This window comes from Heterocephalus glaber, unplaced genomic scaffold (assembly GCF_053883595.1).
Source record: "Heterocephalus glaber isolate CG9 unplaced genomic scaffold, H.glaber_assembly_v1.0 deba00001431, whole genome shotgun sequence".
NCBI classification, from domain to species: Eukaryota; Metazoa; Chordata; class Mammalia; order Rodentia; family Bathyergidae; genus Heterocephalus; species Heterocephalus glaber.
This window is the reverse complement of record NW_028258295.1, coordinates 555,077-577,593: the sequence shown is the minus strand read 5'-3', so window position 1 is coordinate 577,593 and position 22,517 is coordinate 555,077. Positions and strand designations below refer to the sequence as shown.

At 42.4% G+C, this 22,517-nt stretch overlaps 1 protein-coding gene across 1 annotated transcript in view; it reads right to left on the bottom strand.

Annotated features, from left to right (window-relative positions):
* Tecta (tectorin alpha) overlaps positions 1-22,123 on the bottom strand; it is an 83,221-nt gene extending 61,098 nt beyond the window's left edge. Inside the window, exons 1-7 of the mRNA XM_021249082.2 lie at positions 21,866-22,123; positions 20,472-20,536; positions 17,096-17,229; positions 14,165-14,452; positions 10,413-10,550; positions 9,733-9,898; positions 5,425-5,837 (exon numbers count right to left, since the gene is read on the bottom strand). Coding sequence (XP_021104741.1) covers positions 5,425-5,837; positions 9,733-9,898; positions 10,413-10,550; positions 14,165-14,452; positions 17,096-17,229; positions 20,472-20,535 — 1,203 coding nt within the window. The 5' untranslated portion in view covers position 20,536; positions 21,866-22,123. The remainder of the gene's footprint in view (positions 1-5,424; positions 5,838-9,732; positions 9,899-10,412; positions 10,551-14,164; positions 14,453-17,095; positions 17,230-20,471; positions 20,537-21,865) is intronic.
* Between the last annotated feature and the right edge of the window lie 394 nt (positions 22,124-22,517).

Sequence of the window (22,517 nt, the reverse complement as noted above, 5' to 3'; positions counted from 1 at the left end):
ATGATTAAAAATAATAATTGTCCAGCCCCCCAAGGAGATCTCAGCCTACCGAAGAAGAACACAAATGGCACTTACAGTAGATAGTTTTAAATATGAACCAATATATGGTGCAATGAGGGAACAGTAAGTGGACACTTACTCCAGCCGGGGGAGTCATATAAGGTTTTCAGAGGTAGTTAAGTGTGACCTAGGTTTTTAAAGATAAACAGAAGTGGTCAGAGGCAGATGGGCAGTAGGGTGAAAATTCCAGGACAAATGAACAAAGGCAGAGGGGTGGAGGCAGTTGTGTGTGGGATGTGAGGGGTAACTCATGGGGTTTTCTGGACTGCAGGAGGAACAGGTGACCAAAGATGAAGCCGGGGACACCGTCCAGGCCTATCATCCTGCAAACAGCCACTTACATTTCTCTGTGGCCACACTCTGTTGTAAGAGTTGAGATTGGCACTGAGAGAAACAAACAAAAGTCTCTGCTCATGGACCCTATATTTTAGCTGAGAGACCAAGAACAAACAAAATAAATGACTGAAGTATTTAATTATGTCAGATAGGTGTTATGCAGAAAAACCAAGCAAGGAGTTTGAATCACAAGTGCTAAGGAATAGGGTTTCTAATTTTCAATAGGAAGGTCAGGGCAGCACTCTATGGGAAGGGGACATATGGAAGGAAGAAGCCATTCCAGGATCTGGGGTGAGAGGGAGTCCCAAAGAGAGACCAGGAAGCCTGAAGTTGGGAGTATCCTGCTGCCTCAGAGTGGCAGGGGACCCAGCATGGCTGGAGCAGAGATGGCAGCAGAGGGCAGTGGTAGCTGACGTCAGGAGAACAGCATCCAGAATAAGGAGGGCCTGTCCTTCTCTGTAAAGACTTTGGCTTTGACTCTGAGCAAGACACAGAGCCAAGAGGATGTTTGAAACAAAGGATCTGCATGATCTGACTTCTGCTTTAAAAGAATTGTCCTGGCTTTGTGTAGAGAACAGACCCTAGAGGGCATTTTAAGTCATGTTAAAAACAAACAAACACAACACAAAATCTGGATTTCTATTCTGTAGGGAGCACTCCTGAGGGGCTTTATGCAAGGGAATGACATAGTCTCATTTGCATTTTAGAAAGTCCATTCTGGCTAGTATGAAGACCTTATTGAACTAAGACCAGGGTAAAAAGCGAAATGCAGACAACTGCTACAGGAATCCAGAGAGTGATGGGGATGAGAACTCAAACTAGATATGGACACAAAGAGGGAGGGATGAGTTTATGCAGCCTACTCAACTGGCCCTGGTGGTCTTTGCAGAAGGCATGAGAGATGGGAGAAGAAAGAAGAGTGCATTCCAGGCATCTAGATAGTTTGAGCAAGTGCCTTGAAAAGCTTCTAACAGATAGGGCTGGTTTTCTTCTTCCCACTTACCATGCCTACCACCTACAGACACTCAGGTTCATGGGCTAGGAAGGAATGAACAATCCTCAGTGGGCTTGACTGTAAGTGCACACCAACTTTCCATCTGCTCAGACCTGTACTAGTTTGGGCATATGGGGAGGACAAGGGCCTTATGTGACACTGTTTATGCTACTTAGACAATAGATCTTCCACACATTGCTCCTGAGATTTACCATGGCAGATGTCATGTACAACTCTCTCAGATTAGCCCTCACCACAATAACCGTCACCCTTAATGGTCTGCTCACAGCAATGTACCTAAAAAGCTTTTGAGCCTGCAACCATTACCCATTCCAAAGCCACTTCCACTTTTGTAGGTATTTGTTGTAGCAGCACACCACTCCTGGTACCATCTTCTGCCTAAATCTATTTGGGATGCTATAATAAAACACCTTAAAGCAGGTAGCTTATAAACAACAAAAATGTATTTTTCACAGTTCTAGAGGCTAGGAAGTCCAAGGCCATGATGCCAATGGATTCAGTATCTATAAGACCTAACCTTCTGGTGCATAAATGGCACCTTCTCACTATGTCCTTATATGACAGCAGGGCAAAAAAACTACCTGTGGCCTTTCAAAAGGGCTCTATTGCATTTAACATGACTCCACCTGACCCAGTCACCCAATCACCTCCCCAAGGTCTCATCTCCTAACATCTTGGGAGTTTAGGATGTCGGCATAAGAATGGAGAGGATCATAACGTTTGGACTGTAGGAATGGGAAAGGAGACAAGAAAAATAAGCTTGAGAAAGAAACTTTCCTACAGAGAGCTAAATGTAGAAAGAAAAACCAAAGAATTAGTTAAGGTATCCTTATCTCCTAGGTGGGGCTAGCCAACAAGGGTGAGAAAAACCACACTGTAAAGAAGGTCAGCTAGCAAGAATATTGAAGTTTTATGCATTGCACTATGCTAGGACATTGAAGGAAAAATCTTCCTCTGGGTTGGTATAGTTTTAAGTGCCAAATATATCAATTATTGATGCTTTCCTGTCCTCTCACTCAAGCTCCTGCTAACAAAGGGCGAAGTGTGCAACCTCTCAGAGCAGAAGCCCTGGCATAGAGAGGCTCTGGATGCTGCAATTGTCCCCATGTTCTCATGGATCTGTTCTCCTCTCTCTGGCTGACATCACACCTTGATTGATCATAGATGTTGGCAATGCCCCCAGTTGATGCCTTTTTCCTGCAATAAGTGCTCATGGCAGCCCCTCCACTCTCATCACACATGAGTTACTTGTGCCCCCAGCCCTCAGAGCAGGAGCTCCTGGAGAACTCTTATTATGACAGATGATTGCTTATCTCATCTCTCTAGCTCAAGCCTCACCCTGAATTTAGCAATGGTAGACAAACCTCACTTCTTTTTCTCCCTGTGTTCTGCTCATTTTTCCCTTCAACAGAGTTTGTCTCAGGATGTGACCACAGGCAAGGTGAGGAAAAAGAACAGGAAACCACAGAAGCATAGGTCTTAAAACTGAAAGAGATTCCAGTGGAGATAGCAACATGGAGCCAGCATGTATTGCGTACCTACTGTGTACCTGGCCTTGCAGCAGACATTGCACATATGGCTATGCTACTTAATACTCATGATAACCTTAAAAAGTCCTTATTATTTTCCCCTTTACAGATGAGGAAATTGAGAATCAAAGCTGGTGTGACTTGCAGGTGACAGGACCCACCAGTCAGACTCCAAAGCCATGTTCTCACCACTTCTTCTTGCTACCACCAACTCAGCCAAATCCAGGCAAAAGCCCAGGTATCCTGTCTAGGAGATATGACTGTCTCCATTTTACAGATAAAGAAAATCAGTAGTAGCAGTAGTGGCAGAAGAATTTGAGCAGGTCACACACCAGACTCTGAAGTCTTCATCGCCATGGGCTAGATGGCCTTGATTCCCTTTCCGATGGAGGCCCCTAAACTACTGGGGTTGATGTAGAGGAGAAATAGGAAAACCTATGTTATCTAGAAGGAGGCATTTATCAGATAATGGATTTTTAGTTATGCTGTCTCTCTTCAGATCCTGTTGGCATACACAAGCTTAGAGTTGTTTATTTCCTTAGTTAAGAACAGTTCAATGTGGAAAAATCCCTAGACAGAATGCCCCTCCTAACCCCAGCATACGGACACAGGATTGGAGAAAGGGGGTCTGTAGTTTGGAAGAACAGACCTTAGTGTCTATTCCCAGCCTTGCACAATGTGTCTGAAGAAATCTGCTGCCTCCCAGGGGTCTCAGGCTCCTTTCTGCTCTCCGGCCCTGCCCCTGCCTGTCCCTATGTTACACTGGGTCAAGGCTCTGCCATCTACCCAGTCACTCTCCCAGCAGAGCAGGTGTATTCAAAGACATTAGAAACCATTTGGCAAAAGGAAAAGGAAGCCATTGTTAGCTTGCAGTTGGAGTCACATAACCTTTTCTTCCTGAAACATTTATATTCATATCCACATTTCCCTGTCACTAGAGAAAATTGAGGAATCTGTGCCCTACGCCTGGACGATGGAATACAGCCACGCAAAATTAACAGAGCTGCTAGGCCTGAAAGAAATGACAGGGCCCCTTTCTTTCTAAAAAAAAAAAAAAAGTCTGACTGTGAGTGAAAAGGAATTTTAATCAAAATGGAAAGTAGGAATAAAGCCTGAACCTTTCTCAACCACTGATATCACATACGTCATCCTCACAATTCAGCGAGTAGGGGAAAGCTAGTGAAAAGTTTTTAGCTTGAAATATTAGCATCAATCTATTAAAATAAGGCTATTGCTCAACAACATAATATAAATTTAAAATGGAAAAACTCCAAACTTCTGGGCCCGAACTCTTAGCTTTGATTTGACATATGAAGCTCTCCCTAGAGAAACTACCCAAATAACAAGCAAATTGGCATTTCAGTCACAGTAATAGCTCACTTTTCTAATAATGAGGTTGATAAGCTGCATAGACCTAGGAGGGGCACAGCCAGAAAAAGTAGAATTAGTTCCCCAGTCCTGCCTTTTGTTAGACATGCTACATCAATTAAAACTACAACTGTTTTTTTTTAACGAAAGGAAAGCCTGTATTGGCATTTGTTCTGGTTTGTAATCTCTGTAATGACCTCCATGCACGAGGATTAAGGATTGCATTGGGTTGCAGCAATCAACCCCTGGTCTTGGTCATTATTGCTGGAATAAATACATGGTCACAACAAGGACTTCATTACCACAACGAAAACTGGGGCCTCCAGAAATTGAGTAATTACTAGTGGCTTTTTGCTCTCGCTCTTTTGTCAATGTTCCTGCTTGAAATCCAGGTGGACAGCAACAGGAATCATTTGCATAGGTTAAACAGGCCAGCAGAGACCCAAGTTCTCTGTTAGTTTAAGCAATAATAGGGGATTCTGATAGAGGGGTTTTTGGGCAAAGCTTTTGCGGGACTTTTTCACAGCTCTCACTAAGGAAGTCACCAAGGCCATTTCAGGTGCCTCCTCACGTGGTGTCTCTGGGGTTTTCAATACATGTAGAAGTTTTTCTGAAAATAAAACAACAGGTACTGGGTAAACAGGATGGGGGCTGAGGTGGGGTGAGGATTGTTAATCAAAGGCTGTACCGAATAATGGGTTTGTACTTTGTGCATGTATCATGTCCATGTGATTACAACTATTGTAAGCCAGATCTACAGGAAGTTAAACGTATCCATTTTTTCCGTTACTTCTGAGTTGTATACATGTGTATCTGTGTGTGTATACATACATGTGTACCTGTGTGTACCAGTGAGAGAACTAAAAATATTAATCTACTTTAAATTTTAAAATGGATAGGCTTGTTGAGGAGAGAGCTTAGTGAAACTCTTATACAAATAAAATTTTGTCAAGTAAAGCATATTACAAGATACTTGGAAGGCAGGAAGAGCATGTGTCTACCTATTTGGTACCATAGAGATATAAACTGCAGAACTAGCAGATGGGAAGATGTCATCCCCAAGCTGAAGAATCTCCAGCTTCACCATCTCCCCATGAAGGAAGGAGAGGGTCTCACCTTGACTTTTCCATAGCTTCCTTTGGGGATGAGAATCTTGTAGCCATTGACCTCAACAGAGAGCTCCTTTACCCAGGAAACAGCTGAGCCACTTCGGTGCTCATTCTTGGCCTCCACACTGAAGAAAGGAAGGCTAGAAGTCTGTAAACACTGTCGGGCCAGCAGGTAGGCACAGGAGCCTTGGAAGTGGAAGAGGAAGCCATCAAAAGTGTGGTAGTGTGGCTCTCCAAATACCACACATGTGCTGGTCTCCAGAGGGCTGCAGTAGAAGATTTTGCCTTTAGGTTTGCACACCTCATAGGGGCCACATGAGGCCTCCTGGCAGTAGATCTCATTGTTGAAATCCAGACAGCGGCACTTGATGGTACAGTTCAGATCATCCCAAAACACTTCCCCTCGACGAAGGAACTGTCCTGGGGAATAACACCAGAGGCAACATTTATTGAGCACTTACCCTCTGTACCAGACATTAAGCTACATGCTTTACTTCCATTATACTATGTAATCCATTTAAGAACTCTATTAGGTAGGGACTGTGGCCCACATTTAACAAGTGAGGAAACTGAAGCTTAAGACCATTTGAGAAATTCATCTGCAATCACTCAGCAGCTCAGTGGTGAAGTCACGATTCCAAGCTGAATGTGTCTAGATCCAGATTAAGCTTTTAGCATTATTAACTCCACAGCTAGTGAGCATACCCACATTTAAGGAAAGACACATTGTCTTAATCTCTGGCAAAGACTATGACACTCAGGAGTCATTTCCTTCTCAGGAATATGTGGAAGGGTATTCAGAAAGGACTCAAAGCACTTCGGTGACTCAGCAATACTTTATTTATTTGCTAAGTTGTTCATTCAATCAATAGACATATTTTGGAGGTTCAGTATGTGTCAAAAAGTCCAATAGCACAAATCAGCAGTCTGATGCACAAGTATAAATCCCAGCTCCCTGGGAAGATTCTGGAAAGGGCTGACCATTTGTGTGATATTTTCAAAGGCTTGCAAATTCCATTGGCACTCCTCAGACAGAACTTACTTCTATTCAATTTGCCTTCCCCCTAGTTCCAGGTCCTGCCCAAATCCAGTATTCTCCTCTCTTTATCCACTAGACAGAACTTCTTGAAAATTCTAGGTCAGGAGGAGAATGAAGCAGGCAAAAGGAAATGATTTTTAAAGGTGTGCTGATTTTTAATGTAGTCACTGCTATTTATTTGGTAGACATTCCATCTTTAAAATTACTTAGCTAAATAAACAGTCTCCCCACAAAAGACTTTGAAATTTTCCAGTTGCTAACATCAATCTTCAACTGAAAGAGAAACATCTTGGGCTGGGGACTGATCTAGACTCTAGGGATGAGGTCAAGGGATCTGAGTGGTGGTCACAACTCTGCAATCAACTTCCAATTGACTACTGACTTAAATTCCACATGTCTCAGTTTCCTTAACCTGTAAGATGTGCAAAATGCTATGTTTCCATCCCTTCCTCATGTGGGGCAGGGGTGCTATGAGAGAGCTAACAGAGGCTAGCAGGTTAACAGAGGCAGCAGCATTTGTAAATCAAGGAAGTCTCAACAGGAACATATCAAAGGTACGCTATTAAGAAATGTAAATAATGTCATAGTATCCATAAGGTCCTGGGTTTAATCCCTGGCATGAAACAAAAAGTGATGCACCAGGAGTAACTGTAGTTTGAAAAAAATTGTCCAAATGTCTCAAGTATTTATAAAACTGAATATCTTGTGAACTGCACAAGGCTACAAGATTAACCTATACCAAAGACCTGGGTGCCTCAGGAATAGTCCTTTCTATAACTGTCTAGCAGGAACACATTTCAATAGGCAATTATGTTTTGTACCTGTTGAGAATAGTACCAAAAAATGAGATAATGGATTTATTCACACTCACAGTAGAGCATATGCATCAACCCTTAAAAGAGGAGGCCTTCAAGCCTCAAAACTCTTTGGCACTGGTTCAGGGATTCATATATTGTAACAGCCTCTGTTCAGTATCGTTTCCAGTCTCTGCTTTTTTAGGCTTCCAATAAGTGAGAGGAAAATGCCTTTGAATAGAGGAGGTTTGGATCAAAAGGCAGACTCTCTGTGATAATTTTGTTTATGAAATAATGATATAATAAACCAGCTCTATGGAACTACACCCCCTGATACAAGCCAGGCCAAATCCCAGTCTCATTAGATTGATATACATCCAGTGGCACATAAAAATGCACAACAGTCTGTATAAGGATATTGAATTTGTCCTGTGCATGAAACTCAAGCCCATAACTCAGGAGGAAAAGAATAAAGTTGGAACCCAGCTGGCATCTGACCAACTCCACAGCTCTGCAAGCCAATGTTTTCCATTATCACAACATTTCATTCCCAGGGCTCAGGTGCGAGGCTGTCACTGGGTGCTTATGTTGCAGGTCCACAGCCAGTTAGCTCTGTGATGCTTGGACAAAGGGAAGAGGTGTCTGGATAAGAGCCTGCAACTTATCAGGCTTGAGTCCAGGCCAGAAAGGGGAGAGATAATGAGGCATGGGAACAGCATCTTTCATGGACCTAAGTGATGCTGTATTTACACTCCACGAGGTAAGTGCGCACAATCTCAGAAATCCTGGTGAGCTTTGAGACTAGATTCTCTCCTATCCAGTTTAATACTGACTTAGCCCCAAAGCATTTATTTGCTATTCTGGACATGAGACTTCCCTGAGTCCAAAGGAAAGGATGTTAGGGCACACCACCTTCATACATGACCTTGCCTTAGGAGAAAGAGAAGTTTGTTAAATCTGACCATAGAGCAAGGAGTGAGGACAGAGGGCATGGGCATTACCAACCACGAGAATATGACTTTTCTATATGCAGGTATTAAGCAACTGAGTTGAGAGATGCCTGAAGCTTCTCAGAAATGCCAAAACATGTGGGCTATGCTTTCTATCCAAGGAGAGAAAGAGACCTCTTTATCCCAATCCAAAGCTGTCTTAAAGATCTAAAAACACTTTCCCCAAGGTCTTCCTCTATGTTTCTGCAGTACCTTGCACTTGTGTCTACCATAATGTCTCTACTGTCTACACTGTGTCACCACTGTTCCTGTGACTATCTCATGCATCAGAGTAGTGTCCATGTGAAACTACAGTAGTGTCACCTTCAGCACCTAACAGCATGACTGGCACCTCACTGTGGCTCTCAAAATGCTCTTTGGAAAGACTTGATGGCTGGATGGCTGGCTTGATGGACAAATGTGTGGACAGATGGATGTTTCTGTGGAGATGGGTGGGTGGATGGCTGCATGGAAGGATGGAAGGATGGATGGATGGATGGATGGAAGGAAAGCTAAGTGGGTGGGTGCACATATGGATGGATAGGTGGACATGGGTGGGTGGGTGGTTGATAGGTCGATAAGCAGGTGAGTAAATGGATGGATGGATGGATGGGTGGATGGGGAGGGATAGTTGGGTGGGTAGATGGGGAGTGGGGTGGAGAGACAGGTGAGTTTTCTGCTGTTAGTTGCTGTAGCCTCTACTCCTGGAAGCAAAATTATAACAGAAATCCTGTTTTCTGAATACTGTACTTGAACACATAAAAAGTAGGAATCTATAAATGGGGATGCTCCTATGAGAGTCCAGGGCTATTTTGCACATCCAAAGGGGTCCTCATAGTTCAGAGAAGCTACCAAACCTTGAATGCTAGTATAAAGGAAACCCACTGAAGTTCAGCTACAGCTTGTTCAGAAACCTAAAGCCAGCTTTGATTTTCGTCAACTTCCTGTATGTTTTGTGGCTGCAGGGAGGATTTTAGGAGAAGTTGCCCTTAAGACTGTGCTGCTTTTTTCTTTTTTCCTTCTAATCATACTAAGAAGTGCTGATTTACCCTTGTCAGGACTTAGCAACACTCCAAGATCACCCACTCCTGTGGATCTACAAAGTGCAGATGGCAGAACAAGAGTAAAGAGAGAAGAAAAACTTAAAGGGGAGGATGGCAACAACAACAACAAAAATAATTTTAAACAGGAGGGCTTCCTTCTGTCTGTCTGGCTAAGAAATCACTCAAGATCCTGGTCCACTTTGGAGTGCTTCTGAGCTGCATTCACACCACAGGTGAGGACTTCGAAAGCTGCAGTATAGCAAATGCAGAGTTTCAGCTCCTGGTGTGATGAATGTGCGTTCTAAACTTACCTTGATCTCCATTACCCAGCTGAGAGATGTCAAAAGAGTAAGGCATCAGGAACAAGTCCGCCCCTGTGGCTGAAAAGCTTGCCTGTCAATCTAAACTAAACAAACCCTACTTCACCATAGAGAAAAGGAAATACTTTACCTCTGGAGGTACAGCCATTGGCTGGGTCAATTTCCTTCCCATCAACTTTAAATGCCCAACGGCCAGGAACATTGACATTCGTGGTCTCTTGGATATTCACTATCTCAGGGGTTCTCGACCCTGGGAGGCTGAAGAAATTGGTAAGGTTTCCACCATTAAATCCTGCCTAGAGCACAAAAGGAAGATAAGACTTTTGAGCACACCCATCATCCCATTGTTTAGCTAACCCAACCGCCTTATTTCAGAATCTGGCACATCTGGAATCAAGAGATCTCCTTTTGTCAGCTGTGGTGGCACACACTTGTAATCCATTACTTGAGAGATTGAGGCAGGAGAATTGCTAGTTCAAAGCCAGCCTGGGCTACATAATAAGTTCAAGGCCAGTGTGGACTGCATAGCAAGACCCTATTTCAAAAGAAAAAAAAGCAAATAAACAAAGAATAAACAAAATCAGAAAGAGACTCATTTCCCCAGAGTCCCAGGAAATTGTTTGTCTCATTCATCCCACACCTGGGTCAAGGCATCAGAGGTAGGCAAGACTAGCCTCAGACTACCTACAAGATCAGTCACACTTCTCTAGTCAAAAGCTGGTGGCAGGGCTCTGTCCGGGATGCTGAGCAACACAATCAGGGAGTGCAGTGACTGCAGTCTGTGGGAGGGTGACTTGGAGAACCACGTACCTGTGCCATCACTCCTCCCAGACCTGTCAGGGGGTCACCGCCGCTCGCTGTCCCAGTGGTCCAGTTGATTTCATAGTAATTGAAGAGAGTGAATGTGTAGGAGCCATCAGACACCAGCACAGCCTGGAAGGTGTTCACCTACATGATGGGACAGGATGGGCTCATGACTCACACTCCCAGGAGGTCTTCATGCCAGTGGCAGCCTCCTAACCCTGCATACCCTCCAAACATCTCCACCCCTACTCCACCTCCAGGCAGTCAGAGCTCCTCTGCAACCCGGGCCTCATGCTCTGCATTCTCTCTGAATTCATTCTCACCTCCAATGGGAAAAGCAAGACATGTGGGATTGGGCATCTAAAACAGAAATTACCTGAGATAAACCTGGAGTCTGACTCAGCACCTGGCTCACATCTCTGTCTTAGACCAGACAGGATATTCAGAGGCCCGGGCTGAGCATGCACTGCTATACAGCACCTATAGATGGCAGCGTGAGAATAAACTGTAGGAAACAGTCAAACCTGGGTCCGGGATGCAAATACCTGTTCCCAAAGGAGGAGTGGGTGGAAAGGATGGGGAGAGGAAGAGCGAGCCAGTGTTAGTCAGTGCGACTAAAAGGGTCCTCTGGATTGTGCACTCTTCAGTCCTGGAAAACACCGCTAATCTTGACAAGATGCTTCCGTTTTTAAAATGGAAGCTGGGAAGTGATTTTTAAAAAGCACTTTGTGGGAAGAAATTGCTCCTCTAATAGAGCATTTATGTACTACTTTCTATCTATAAAATTCTCAGTGCTCATCTGTAACCCAGGTGGGTGATGTTTTTGGCCCTTTCCCATCTTACCACTAAGAAAACTGAGGACTAAAGGAAATGAGTTGCTGGAAATTTCACAGTGACCCAACCACAGAAAATGGGATTTGGACCAGAGATCCAAGTCTCTCTACTTGTGCACTGTCATTATGTGCTGTCCTAATTTTAAACTTTTCACGACAGAGATGTTACATAAATTCAAACAAACCTTGTAAACAGTTCTCAGAAATAAGCTGTGGTAAACTGCCCTTTATTCTTTCTCTTTCCTAATCTTCACCCATTGAGGCATGTTTTTAGGAAGTGCAAATAAAAATAGAGCTAAAAGGAGAGACCATATTAACCTTTCTCTATTCAAACCCAGGCTTTTTCCCAGCTGCCTGATACCACCCCAGTTAACATCCTGTTCAGTGTAGAGGAAGTTCCAAATCTTCCCTATCCTGTGTAATCAATCTGGGGTAGAGGAGTTTGGAAGCTCAAAATCTCCCTATTCTAGAAGGTCCCAGGGAGGGGCAATGTGCAGGTAAAGAAAAGCCCTTTTTGTAAAGGATAACTTTTTCCTCCAGCTCTGTGCCCACCACAGCCAATGGTGTGAATGATAGAATTGCCTAGCTATATGCCTTCATTGTTGGACCCCATTCAATAGAAGAGGAAAGTGGGACACAGAAATGAGTGTGTAATCAGCTCAAGGCTGCTGTAAGGCTGCTAGCAAGGTCAGGTTCATGGACGGGTACAAAGTCAAGTTCACCTAAGGACTAATGCCAGACTCTCTTTCAGGCCAGGATTCTTCAGAAGTGAATTTGTCACCCCAAAATAAAGTTGGAAATATCTTTGGTCCAAGCAATTCTTGAGAGTAACCTATTTGCTACCCCAAAATTGCCCCAAACCAACCAGCCATCCCAGTGATTCCTCCGTGGCTGCTCGTGACACACTCATCCCTACCCACCCCCACGAATACCCTTGATAGCTCTCACACATCCCTATGGATACACATTTCTTCCACATTCATTTTTAAGATTTTTCTGGATCACTTTTTTGTAAAGCCTTGTTTTTCAATTCTTGAAAAGCACTTTTTGCTTCCAAGGACTTTCCGTGACACATGGAAGGAGGAGGCTGCTGAAGAACAAGTTGGGATTCTGTCAGCAGACTTTAGTATATGTCCCTGCTCTGCCTCTTAGGAGGTTCAAATTCCTCTTCTGTCACTTGGGCAAATTACTTCACCTTGAAAGCAGAAACAATACATATTTCTTGGGGAACATTTTTGTGTGGATTAAATGATACAAAGACAGTAGCCTCTTACAGTGCCAAGCATATAGTAAGCCCTTAATAAATATTGATTTTCCTTCCTTGAAGTAAACGGCTCCTTCCCTTTCTGCTGGGCCCCCATGATGCTTTCTTTCTGCCTCTAAAGGATCTCAAGACCAGTGTGTAGTTGGCCAGATGATATGTGTTCCTATGGAAAAGGTGGAGCCCATTTCAAAGGCAGGGGTGGATGGACGCTTTTGCAGCTCTGGAAATATCATTTTTTTCTCCAAGGAGTTCAAAGGACTTAGATGCTTATTTCCTCATTCACCCTCACAGAAAGAGATCTCACCTAGCCCAGAAATTCACTCCAAAGTACAAACCAGACAGTATCTAAATTATCTTGCCATTTTTATAGCCAGCGGAAGATTTTTGAAAAAAAATGGTAGTCAGCAGTTGATGGGCATTTCTTCTCTTTTTTTTCCTCCACTAACACTAAAATTTATTGATTGCTGGCATCCCGCATTCTAACTCTGTAAGATATGAGGCTTAAAGGACATAAAACATCACCTGAGGAGTCGTTAGCAATCCATAACATGACAGAGGGAAATGCATCCTTCTTTAGAGGTTATTTCTAGCCAATGCATCCACTATTTAAACTTGTGTCTTTGTCTTCTGCAGAACATCTTAGCGATAAAGTGCTTCAAGATGCTCTGGACAGAAAGTGCTAAAACACAGCGTGCTCATTGTATTGTAGATAGGAATTGCAAGATGAGCACTTTTTCACCTCTCTCTTATTCTTTCTGTTCCACCCCTAAACAACCGACTCGTTGACTCATTGCCAAGGATTTGGGGAAACAGATGGAATTAGGATCCTAAGAAAGCAGAGGGTAGATTTCTGAGTGACTTTGCTTACTGGGGAATTATGCATTTGAAGATGCATGCGTCTGCTAATTCCAAAATCTCCACTGTCAGAGTCACCCAAACAAGCCGTAGGCTTTCGTGAAAACTGCAGTCTGTTGTCCCTTTATGTAGAAAGTTGATTATCTCTACTATAATGCCAGCGATAATCTTTCTTATTTGACTTTTATTTGACTGCTCATTTGGGATTTCAGAGCAGATGTTGAAACTTTATTCATGTAACGCTTTAACTGCCCACTCTAACATCAAATATGAATAATTTCAGCCTTGGTCACAACAGAGAAAACTCATAACATAGTAAAATGAGCCAGGTCATTGGTGCCCAAATCCACCACCCTACTTTTCCTTTTCTACCAGATTTTATGGAGGGGATAAAAAGGAAACTATTGATGTAGAGAACCATTAGTGCCTTTGGCATGAGAAAAAGAACTATGAGCCCCTCGCTAGATCCCTAAGTCACACAGTCCGGAAAGGGCTCTGCGCTTCAATCACTCTCCTGTAAAACAAGAATGCTATCCACTGCAAGAACATTGTTGAGGGATTCTTTTCAGATAGTAGTAATGAATTGTGATGGGAAACACTTCTTCTGAAATACTAACAGCTGACTGGACTGGTTTGCTCTGATACTTCCCTCTGTTTCCTGGAATGAGGGTGGCAAGACCCATTAGTTTAACTCAAGCACACTGACATTCCTCAGCTCTACCAATTAGGCTCCTTCATGGCAGTGAAGATGGACAAGAATTAGATGTCAGGGTATGAAGTGGAAAGTGGAAAATATGAATTATTACAGGTGTGGTGCTGCTGCCTCCATAAAACGTGACTTCCTCCCATGTCACAATGAAAACCCAAGTAGCAGAGAAGGTTGCCATGTCTTTGAAGTACTTCCTGATGTCCTTGGTGGCTCTTTTCAAGATGACAGGATCCATGGTCTCTCTGTAATAGATCTCGCCTCGAATCCCATTGTGCACATCTGCCCAAAACGGGGCAATGAAAGCCCTCCCATCCGTCAGGGGAAAGGACTCAGGGGTGAACTGGCTCACTAGCACATTGAAGGAAACAACACCGTTGTTATTGACCTAAAAAATAAAAGAGGTTTGCACAGTGGATCTGAAACCAGGACAATGTCAGAATCACAAACCAAGACAGACATATTTTATATGAATGAAAATAAATTCTAAACTGCTGAATTAGAACCCCCAAATACCAGCTCCCATTGTTCAAACAAGGAGGTTCATTTATTTTTAGACATATTCATTGGTTTTCTTTCACTTTCAATTTATTGTCAGCTTAGTTTCTTATTATTAAATTAAATCAGTCTCATTTTTATGTTCTCTATCCTATCTCTATTTGCACTTACCAAATGCTACTGGGCTGTGTGTGTGTGTGTGTGTGTGTGTGTGTGTGTGTGTGTACATATGTGAGCTAGGCCAGACTGAGGGCAATGTGCACAATAAAGACAGATGAGTTACAGATGCAAAATAAACAGGAAAAACAAACAAACACAGAAGCAAAGTTAAATTTGAAAACTGAGGAACTTGATATTAGACATTGATTCCTACTTTATGATAAAGGATGAGTGTCAGAGAAAGATCAAATGTCCCTTCATTGAACTCAGATCTTAGGATGGACCATATTCTTCTCTGAATGAGACATTTAAAAGACTTCCATTGATGTCACAAGCACTTCTGTACTCAGAACAAGGACAAGATCTATAGATGCCCAGTTCTACTCTGGCTCTTATAGTTTGATAGCTTCTTTGTACAATCACTGCATAAAAATTGAGCCATGAGTACATTTAAATAGTACTGTATATGTAAATAAGTAGATTATGGTAATTTCTTTATGATTTAGAGATGACTTAGTAAACTTAAGAAACTTTTCTGCAAATCCCAAGCCAGTATGTCTCCTCAGTTCTGATAGGACCTGTAAACAATCCAGTCTGTCCCTGAGTCTGAGACGAACTGATCTAACCTGGGGGCTTATACATGGCTTCAGCAGCAGAAATATCTGTGATGGGAATCTTTGTAATTTCTAGATAGAGAAAACTTGGGGATCATTCTCCTCTACATTCCAGTTGTTTATTATGTTCCTATGAATAAGTTGTATCACAGACATTAACAAAGACCCAAATCCCATAGGTAGGTGGGCCAAGGGTGTATCAGCAGACCTTCGAAGCAAGTGTAGGGGATTTGAAATTGAAGATGGAGATACAGAGATATTAAGAGCTATTATCTTCACATAACAGGGAACAACCCAGGGGCTTGCAAAGATTGCACTACTCAAGTGGTAGAAACTCAAGGAACAATTTACCCTCAAATAAGTATGCCCAAGCTATGATCCATCCTTCTGAAGGCAAGAATTCTTCAGACTCCATGTCATATTGTGCAGTGGAGGAGAAAGAGGCACTTAACTAAATACATTTGTTCTAGAGGCCTGTGAGGCTAAGCCTTCGAGAATGGAAGCCCTTTCATCTCCAAAATCAGGTCAACACACTCTAAAAGTTACAGTCAGCTATGATAGACAGACTGGGAGGCCCTGCTGTGAGGAGAGGATAAGAGGCATTTCAGGATGCCTGAGCAATGGCTTTGCCGGGGAGTAATAGGTGTAATTAAAACACACAGACTTGCCAAGAAAGCTTGCGACGACTCATATGTGTTTTGATTATGTTCTATAGTTAAGATCAGAGAGTCTCAAAATTTTGTGGGCATCATAATCACTTGGAGGGCTCATTAAACTGGATTGCTAGGCTCCTCTCCCGGAGTTTCTCATTCAGTATGATAGATACAGGTCCCAAGAGGCAACATTGCTAAAAAGTGTCCCAGTAATGCTGATGCTGCTAGTGCAGGGGCCACTAATTAGGTAACAACCACTGGTTAGATAATGGAAGACGGAACTATTTTCTAGGGGGAATCAGTCCTGATTTGCACATTGAAAGCTGGGGAAGCAGGTCTCAGATGTGGAGATGGCCAGAAGCAGAGATGCCTAGAGTTTCATGTATTCCCTCAGGACACAGAATCAGAAAGAATGTAGTATGATCCTCACATGCCTCCCTCAGCCCTTTAAGGCCAAAGATAAAGAGAGGCTCAGTTGCTCGGAACTTTTCTCTTAATGTGCACCTCTCACTGGCAACAAACCCAATGATCCAAAAAAATAATCTGGGAATGAAGGGCCCAGGAGAGCCCCGACAGCCAAAGGGATACTTTCTTAGTGCAGAGTGGACAATGTGACCCTCTGGCATAGCTACAGACCTAAGGAGGGTGGCCAGTTCTGCAAACCAATTTCATACGATAGACGATCATCCATCTACTCTGCTTCAAATTGGTAGGAATCCTAAGAACAGCAGATGCCTAAACTCTTCACACCCCCAGAAAGGAAAGAAAAAGGATACTGCTCCTGTTGTGGTTCATTGTATCTTTTTATCTTGTTGAGTAGCAGAAATAATGTTCATGGCACTGGGGCTCTGCTTCACTTCTGTATTTAATCATCCACAAAAGCAATTTATTGCCCTGTATACTCCTCTACTATGAACATTAGCCATTAAATATACCTTTGACTTTCTTAATCATAAAACCTATCAGCTCATGAAATCTCAAAACTTGTCATTTTGGCTGCCAATATATCTATTCCCAAAGCCTTGAAGAGGGTATTTAAAATGCTTTTCTTAATGACAAACAAAAGGGAGAGCCATAGGGCAACAGCTGGGCTAGTTCTCCACTTACATAGACAGTGTGGTAAGGAACGCCAAAGAAGAACACAGGGATTGCCAACTTAATCTCAGACGAGCTTCCATCGTCTACTTTAGGGGTTTTGGTGTCATTCTGCCAAAATGGATACATGAGCTCCCTGGGCTGAGCTGTCAAGAGAGATGGTGGTTAGATAGACAGCAGCTCCCTGTGTTTGGCAAGCTGCTTCCCTCCCAGGTAGTAAAACCAGCTTCTCTGAGGATGGCTTACAAGCTCAACACAAGTCAGATGACCTTACCACTAATCCTATACCCGAGCCATGCATGGGGCACCACCATCTTCTGCCTCCAGGAGAGAGAGAATGAGAGTGATATTTCTCCTTAGGAGAAAGCCCTTCCTGCTTCATTCCTATGCCCCCTTGCATTTTGGAGACAGTAATGGTGACAAATGGCTGGAAGGTGGTGAAATTGCTTCTGCCTCAGCTCTCAGAGTACTGAGAGGCACCCTCTAGGTCTGGCAGGCAGGGGAGGGCTTACTTCTTAATTAGAGAGCAGGGTAGAAAGAAGGTGGCTGTGGCTGTGGAGCTCCTGTCTAGCTCAAGAATTCTACTATGCATCTTTTTCTGAAAGGAGTCTCCTCCCTCCTACTATATAATAGAAAAAGATACCAGCGCCCAGGAGGAAATAAACAACAGTTGGAACCCAAACAAAAGTGGGAGGAGAGAGTTTGTAGTAACTGGCCTGAGAATGACCTTGATTGAGGGCCAGCCCCAAGAGGCTCGCTACCCAGCTCCTGTTCGCAAAAGACAGAAATGGGATCCTTTGGGCCCAGGGACTTTTGGCCCTTGAGAAGATCTCTCTGGAGAGGAGGCACAGGGTTCTCCTTCATCCTTCTGCTCAAAGTTGAGAATCATCACACAAGCACTTACAGACCCCTTCTGTGACAGTGTTACCACTGCCCTAAGCACCTGCCTTGCTTCTCCAAAGTTTCCCATCCACACTCTTGTGATGTGTGGCCCAGCTTAGCAAGAGAAATGAGACAATTTCCCCGGGGTCTACTTTACTGAGAAACAGGTCCAATAGCATCAATAAAACAATCTACATTTCAAGCATTTCACTTTTCTCTGCTTCTGTTTTTCTTCTCCTGAATGAAAACAGATAATCTTTTAACTCCTTAAAAAATTATAGTTTTCAAGAGCAGCAGCAGATCCATTCTGGGCTTCTAGCCAGTTTTTGAGGCATCTGCTCCCAGTCATCCAGAGGGACATCCACAGTTTTTGAGGCACCTGTTCATTCACCCATCAGGCCTCTGTGTGGGAAAGTCCCTGTTCTGTGCTGATGGAGCTGATAGGATAGGACGTGAGCAACTGGCCAAGGGCTGCCCTGCCCGCGGGTGCCTCTTAGTGAGCAGACAACAGCTCCGTAAAGGAGCATGCACAGTGGCCAGAGGGTGGCCTGGCAGCACAAGGCAAAGCGTCAGCCCTCTAGTTCTGGAGTTGAGAGCAGGAAGAGATCTGCCTGCACAAGAACTGATCTCTTCCTGAGGGTTAACATCAGAGGAGAGTGGGGAAAACTACTCTGGTCATTAGTGTGCAGTATATGCATTATTTCCCACCCTAGGAGTTTCTAGGAAGCTGAGCAAATCTCAACCTGTAGGAATGCACTAACACTGGTTTAACAGCCATGTACTATATTTTATACTACAATCAGTAGTTGAAAAGGGGTCTTCTAACATTACTGTTCACATAATAGTAACAAAATCCAAATTCCTAGAAGATAGGAACTTTCCTTTTTTTTTCATTATAATCCCTACTACACCATTAAACACAGGCACTTATTAAATTTGAAAGGTGATACATTTTCTTGAATTATTAGTAACAAATGAAGTATCGCTATGGTTTTGTCCTTCATGGAGAACATTTTAGGAGCTCAAATTCATACTAAATCAATCATTTTCATGGAAAAGTTCATTGGTGTTTAGGGCAGCTTTGGCCAATCTAACTAAGGAATGAAAATCCTATAATCCCTCACGGAGGAGACAGAAAATAAGGGCCATAAAGACTGTGCCCAACTTCTCCGCCCCTCCCAAAATGCAAGAGAAGTTCTAAGATTTTCCTCTTAATGAGTGCTCCTGACAAGTTTGTTATTTTGTTAAGAAAAAAATAGACTGTCAAAATTTTCAACCTTAACAATGCAAATAATAAAGACATCTAGTATTGTAAATACTGAACATTTATTGAATAAAAAGGGGTGCTTAATAAAAGCTAGTAGGTTTAAACTACAGTAATTTTCATCTCAGAAGTGATATTGTGTGTGTGTGTTTGTGTGTGTGTAACCATTGACAGCATGGCCTACCAATAGTATCAGAGTTAGTAAAGGAAAGAATATCCTTACTTATGCTTGTTCTGTGATGGAAATTTCAAATAAACATGTTCCTAGAATGTCTTCTTTCACCAAGTAAAATGCATTTTGTTGGTGTAGGAGTGGGAGGTTGGAATTGGTGGGGTTATTGTGGGGTTTACATGCTGCAATTATTACTATGGTTTGTATACTATCACTATTTAAATTCACCCAATCTTGGAAAACTTTTAGGGTAGCCCGTGGTGTTATAGAACTATTCATTTCAGAATTCTAACCATGTGCCAACTGAACTTAAACAAATCGGCAAAATAAAGATGCTGTAGCATTTTAGCCATAAAAGTTTAAGATCTATGGGGATAGCCACATTTTCCTTGTCTAAAATCCAAAAACAACTGTAAAAAGAAATATATGTGGCCTTTCATTTGCCCAGGAAAATGCTACACAGAGAAAAGAAGGAAGCACTGAGAGGGACAATTATCTTATTTCACTTACAGTTTTAGATTCTTGGCCATGTCATAGATCAATGATTCACAAGTGAGCAATATCAGTGTGATTGTAATTTCCTAATTTTTGACTAAAATAAATATATTTTTAAAGTCTCCAATGCAAGTTTAAAACCTTAATGGAAATCAGTGATAAGGCACGGGATGTGCACATAGCCGCTCTATATACTTTAATGGAAACAGTTTGCATTTTCTTTTTCTTTTTCTTTCTTTTTTGTACCGGGGATTGAACTCGGGACCTTGCACTTGCCAGGCAGGCGGCGGAACCACTGAGCTAAATCCCTGGCCCAATTTGCATTTTCTTAAAGAACTTCTTTGGAATATATAAATTGTATTTGAAGTTAAATGAGAAAAAGTGGGAAGGTAAGTGAGCATCATTCAAAGTTAATGTATTTTACCCTTAACAACAGAATTTAATTTACATTTTTTCTTGTTGTATCTGTAGACACATGTACACCTGCCCTTACAATTATGATTCCAACAAAAGTGTCTCTTTATAAATTCAAGAGCATGCTAATCAAGAGCTTTATGAAATTCTGTAGTACTCACCTTGGTGCAGTACAAGTGCGAAGATGAAGGAGACCCAAATTCTAAGTAATGATGAATAATTCATCCTGGAATGTTAAAAAGAAAAAGAAAAAAATCCCCAACTTGCCAGAGTAAATAGAACACCAGGTGTGTTTGGTGGCAAATCCCAAGACACATCACAACCATCGTAGAACAAGTTCACATCACAACATCAATAGATCTGAGTGAGGCTGAAATTCCCTGAAGGCGAATAGGTCCTTCTAAATTCAAGACTTCATGAACAGATTAGACCCCCAGAAGAAGCCAGTCTAGAAATGCAATGAGATCATGCAAATTTTTGGGTAGTTTTATAGGATCAATGTGAGAGACAAAGGGGAAAGGAAAAGCATCTACTCTGCATCTGATCAAGGACTGAAAAATAGGACCCAACTCCAAAGGTTTGGGTCCTAGTTGTTTCTAGAACAGAAACTCAGTCCTCTGTGAGACCTGGCTCACCCAAATTTCACAATGGCTTTCCTTCACAATCAAAGCAATGTTGGTTGAGAAACACCATATCTTCTACAGTAGGAGGATTTAGAGCTTGCCATCATCCCCTGCATGACATGGAGCCAACCCATCACTTTACTGACCACAGTCACAAGTAGTCTAAGACTCTCTCCACTGATTTTCCATAGCGAAATGAATGATAGCTACAGTGGTAATAAAAAAGGATCACCTCAGTGTTGCTCCTTAGAATTACAATAAGAATAGAACCCAACCCACAAGCAAGTAATTAGTTCCAGCAAGTTAATTAAAGAACATCACAAAAATGAACTTGTTTTCATGTTAGTTTGCAATCAGTTCAATTGGTGGCTTCACTCTCCTTTAGGAGTGTGTAAGGTCTGTGCCACTCAGTAAGGCTGAGATACAAACACATAAACTCCAAGTTCAACATACACCCACATAAGAGACAAAGCAAGTGGCTGCACCATGAAGTTTGTTCCTGACAATATTCTTTTTTTTTGGTACCAGGGATCAAACTCTGGTCCTTGCGCTTGCAGGGCAGGTGGCGGAACCACTGACCTAAATCCCCAGCCCTCTGACAATATTCTTAAAGATAGAAACTCTCCTCTCATTATTTGAGGTTATCATAATTCTTCAGCCAAACTTTCATGAAAAAGCAATGAATTTATCCTGCAAGAGTTTTATTATAAGCAAATCTTCAGGTGTCAAGTACACACATTGAAATTTCAAGCACATATTAAATATTAGCCAGTTTTGCTGAAAATGGTGCAAGCACTTCTGCACAGATGACATGCAGCTCTAGCGCAGGCAGGTGCCTTGCAAGTTGCAGACGTGAGCCCTTAGGGAAACAGTGCAGAGAGCAAGAAGGAGGATTCGTTTAGATATTTGTATTTATGAGAAATGTCACTAACCTGTTCTGTTGACTGGAGGAATTGAGTCAGAAATGTTAAGTCAAATCTTGGTACACCAGGAAAAAATTAAGCAAAACAAAAATTCATGTCAGTTCTCCTCAACTTGCTGCCAATTATTTCTGATCCCTGAAATGATGTCTGAATCCCGTACTCCTAAAACCAAAAATTCATGCGCTAGGGTTAGGTTAGTGTTGAGTTGCAATCAAGTTTTTTTCTATTGATTAAGGAAAAGTAAATCTAAAGATCGGTTTCAGGATTGCATAGAGAGGTTCTTTGCCTGAAAAACTAGACCTCTCCCCACCCCGCTTTGAAAAAAAAAAAAAGTAGATTCAGATGGAAATGTCAGGGACTTGGAGCTGAAACCTCGGTTCTTTCTGATGAGAATCACTTTGCACTGAAAAACACAAAAGGAAACCCCCCTTCTCCTTTTGTACCCAAAAGAAGGCAACTGTATAATGTTACAGAATTAGCATCCACCAGCATGGGATTAAAACTCCAAACAAAGCTGCCTCCTCCAACATTTAAATGAAGTTGGTTTTCTACTAAAGTTTTTGTGGTGGTATCTGTTCACAGGCCCTACTTTACTTTTTCACAGGTATGTATGAAGTATTTGAAGAAACTGTTCCAAACTTTTATAGGTTTCATTCCTTCT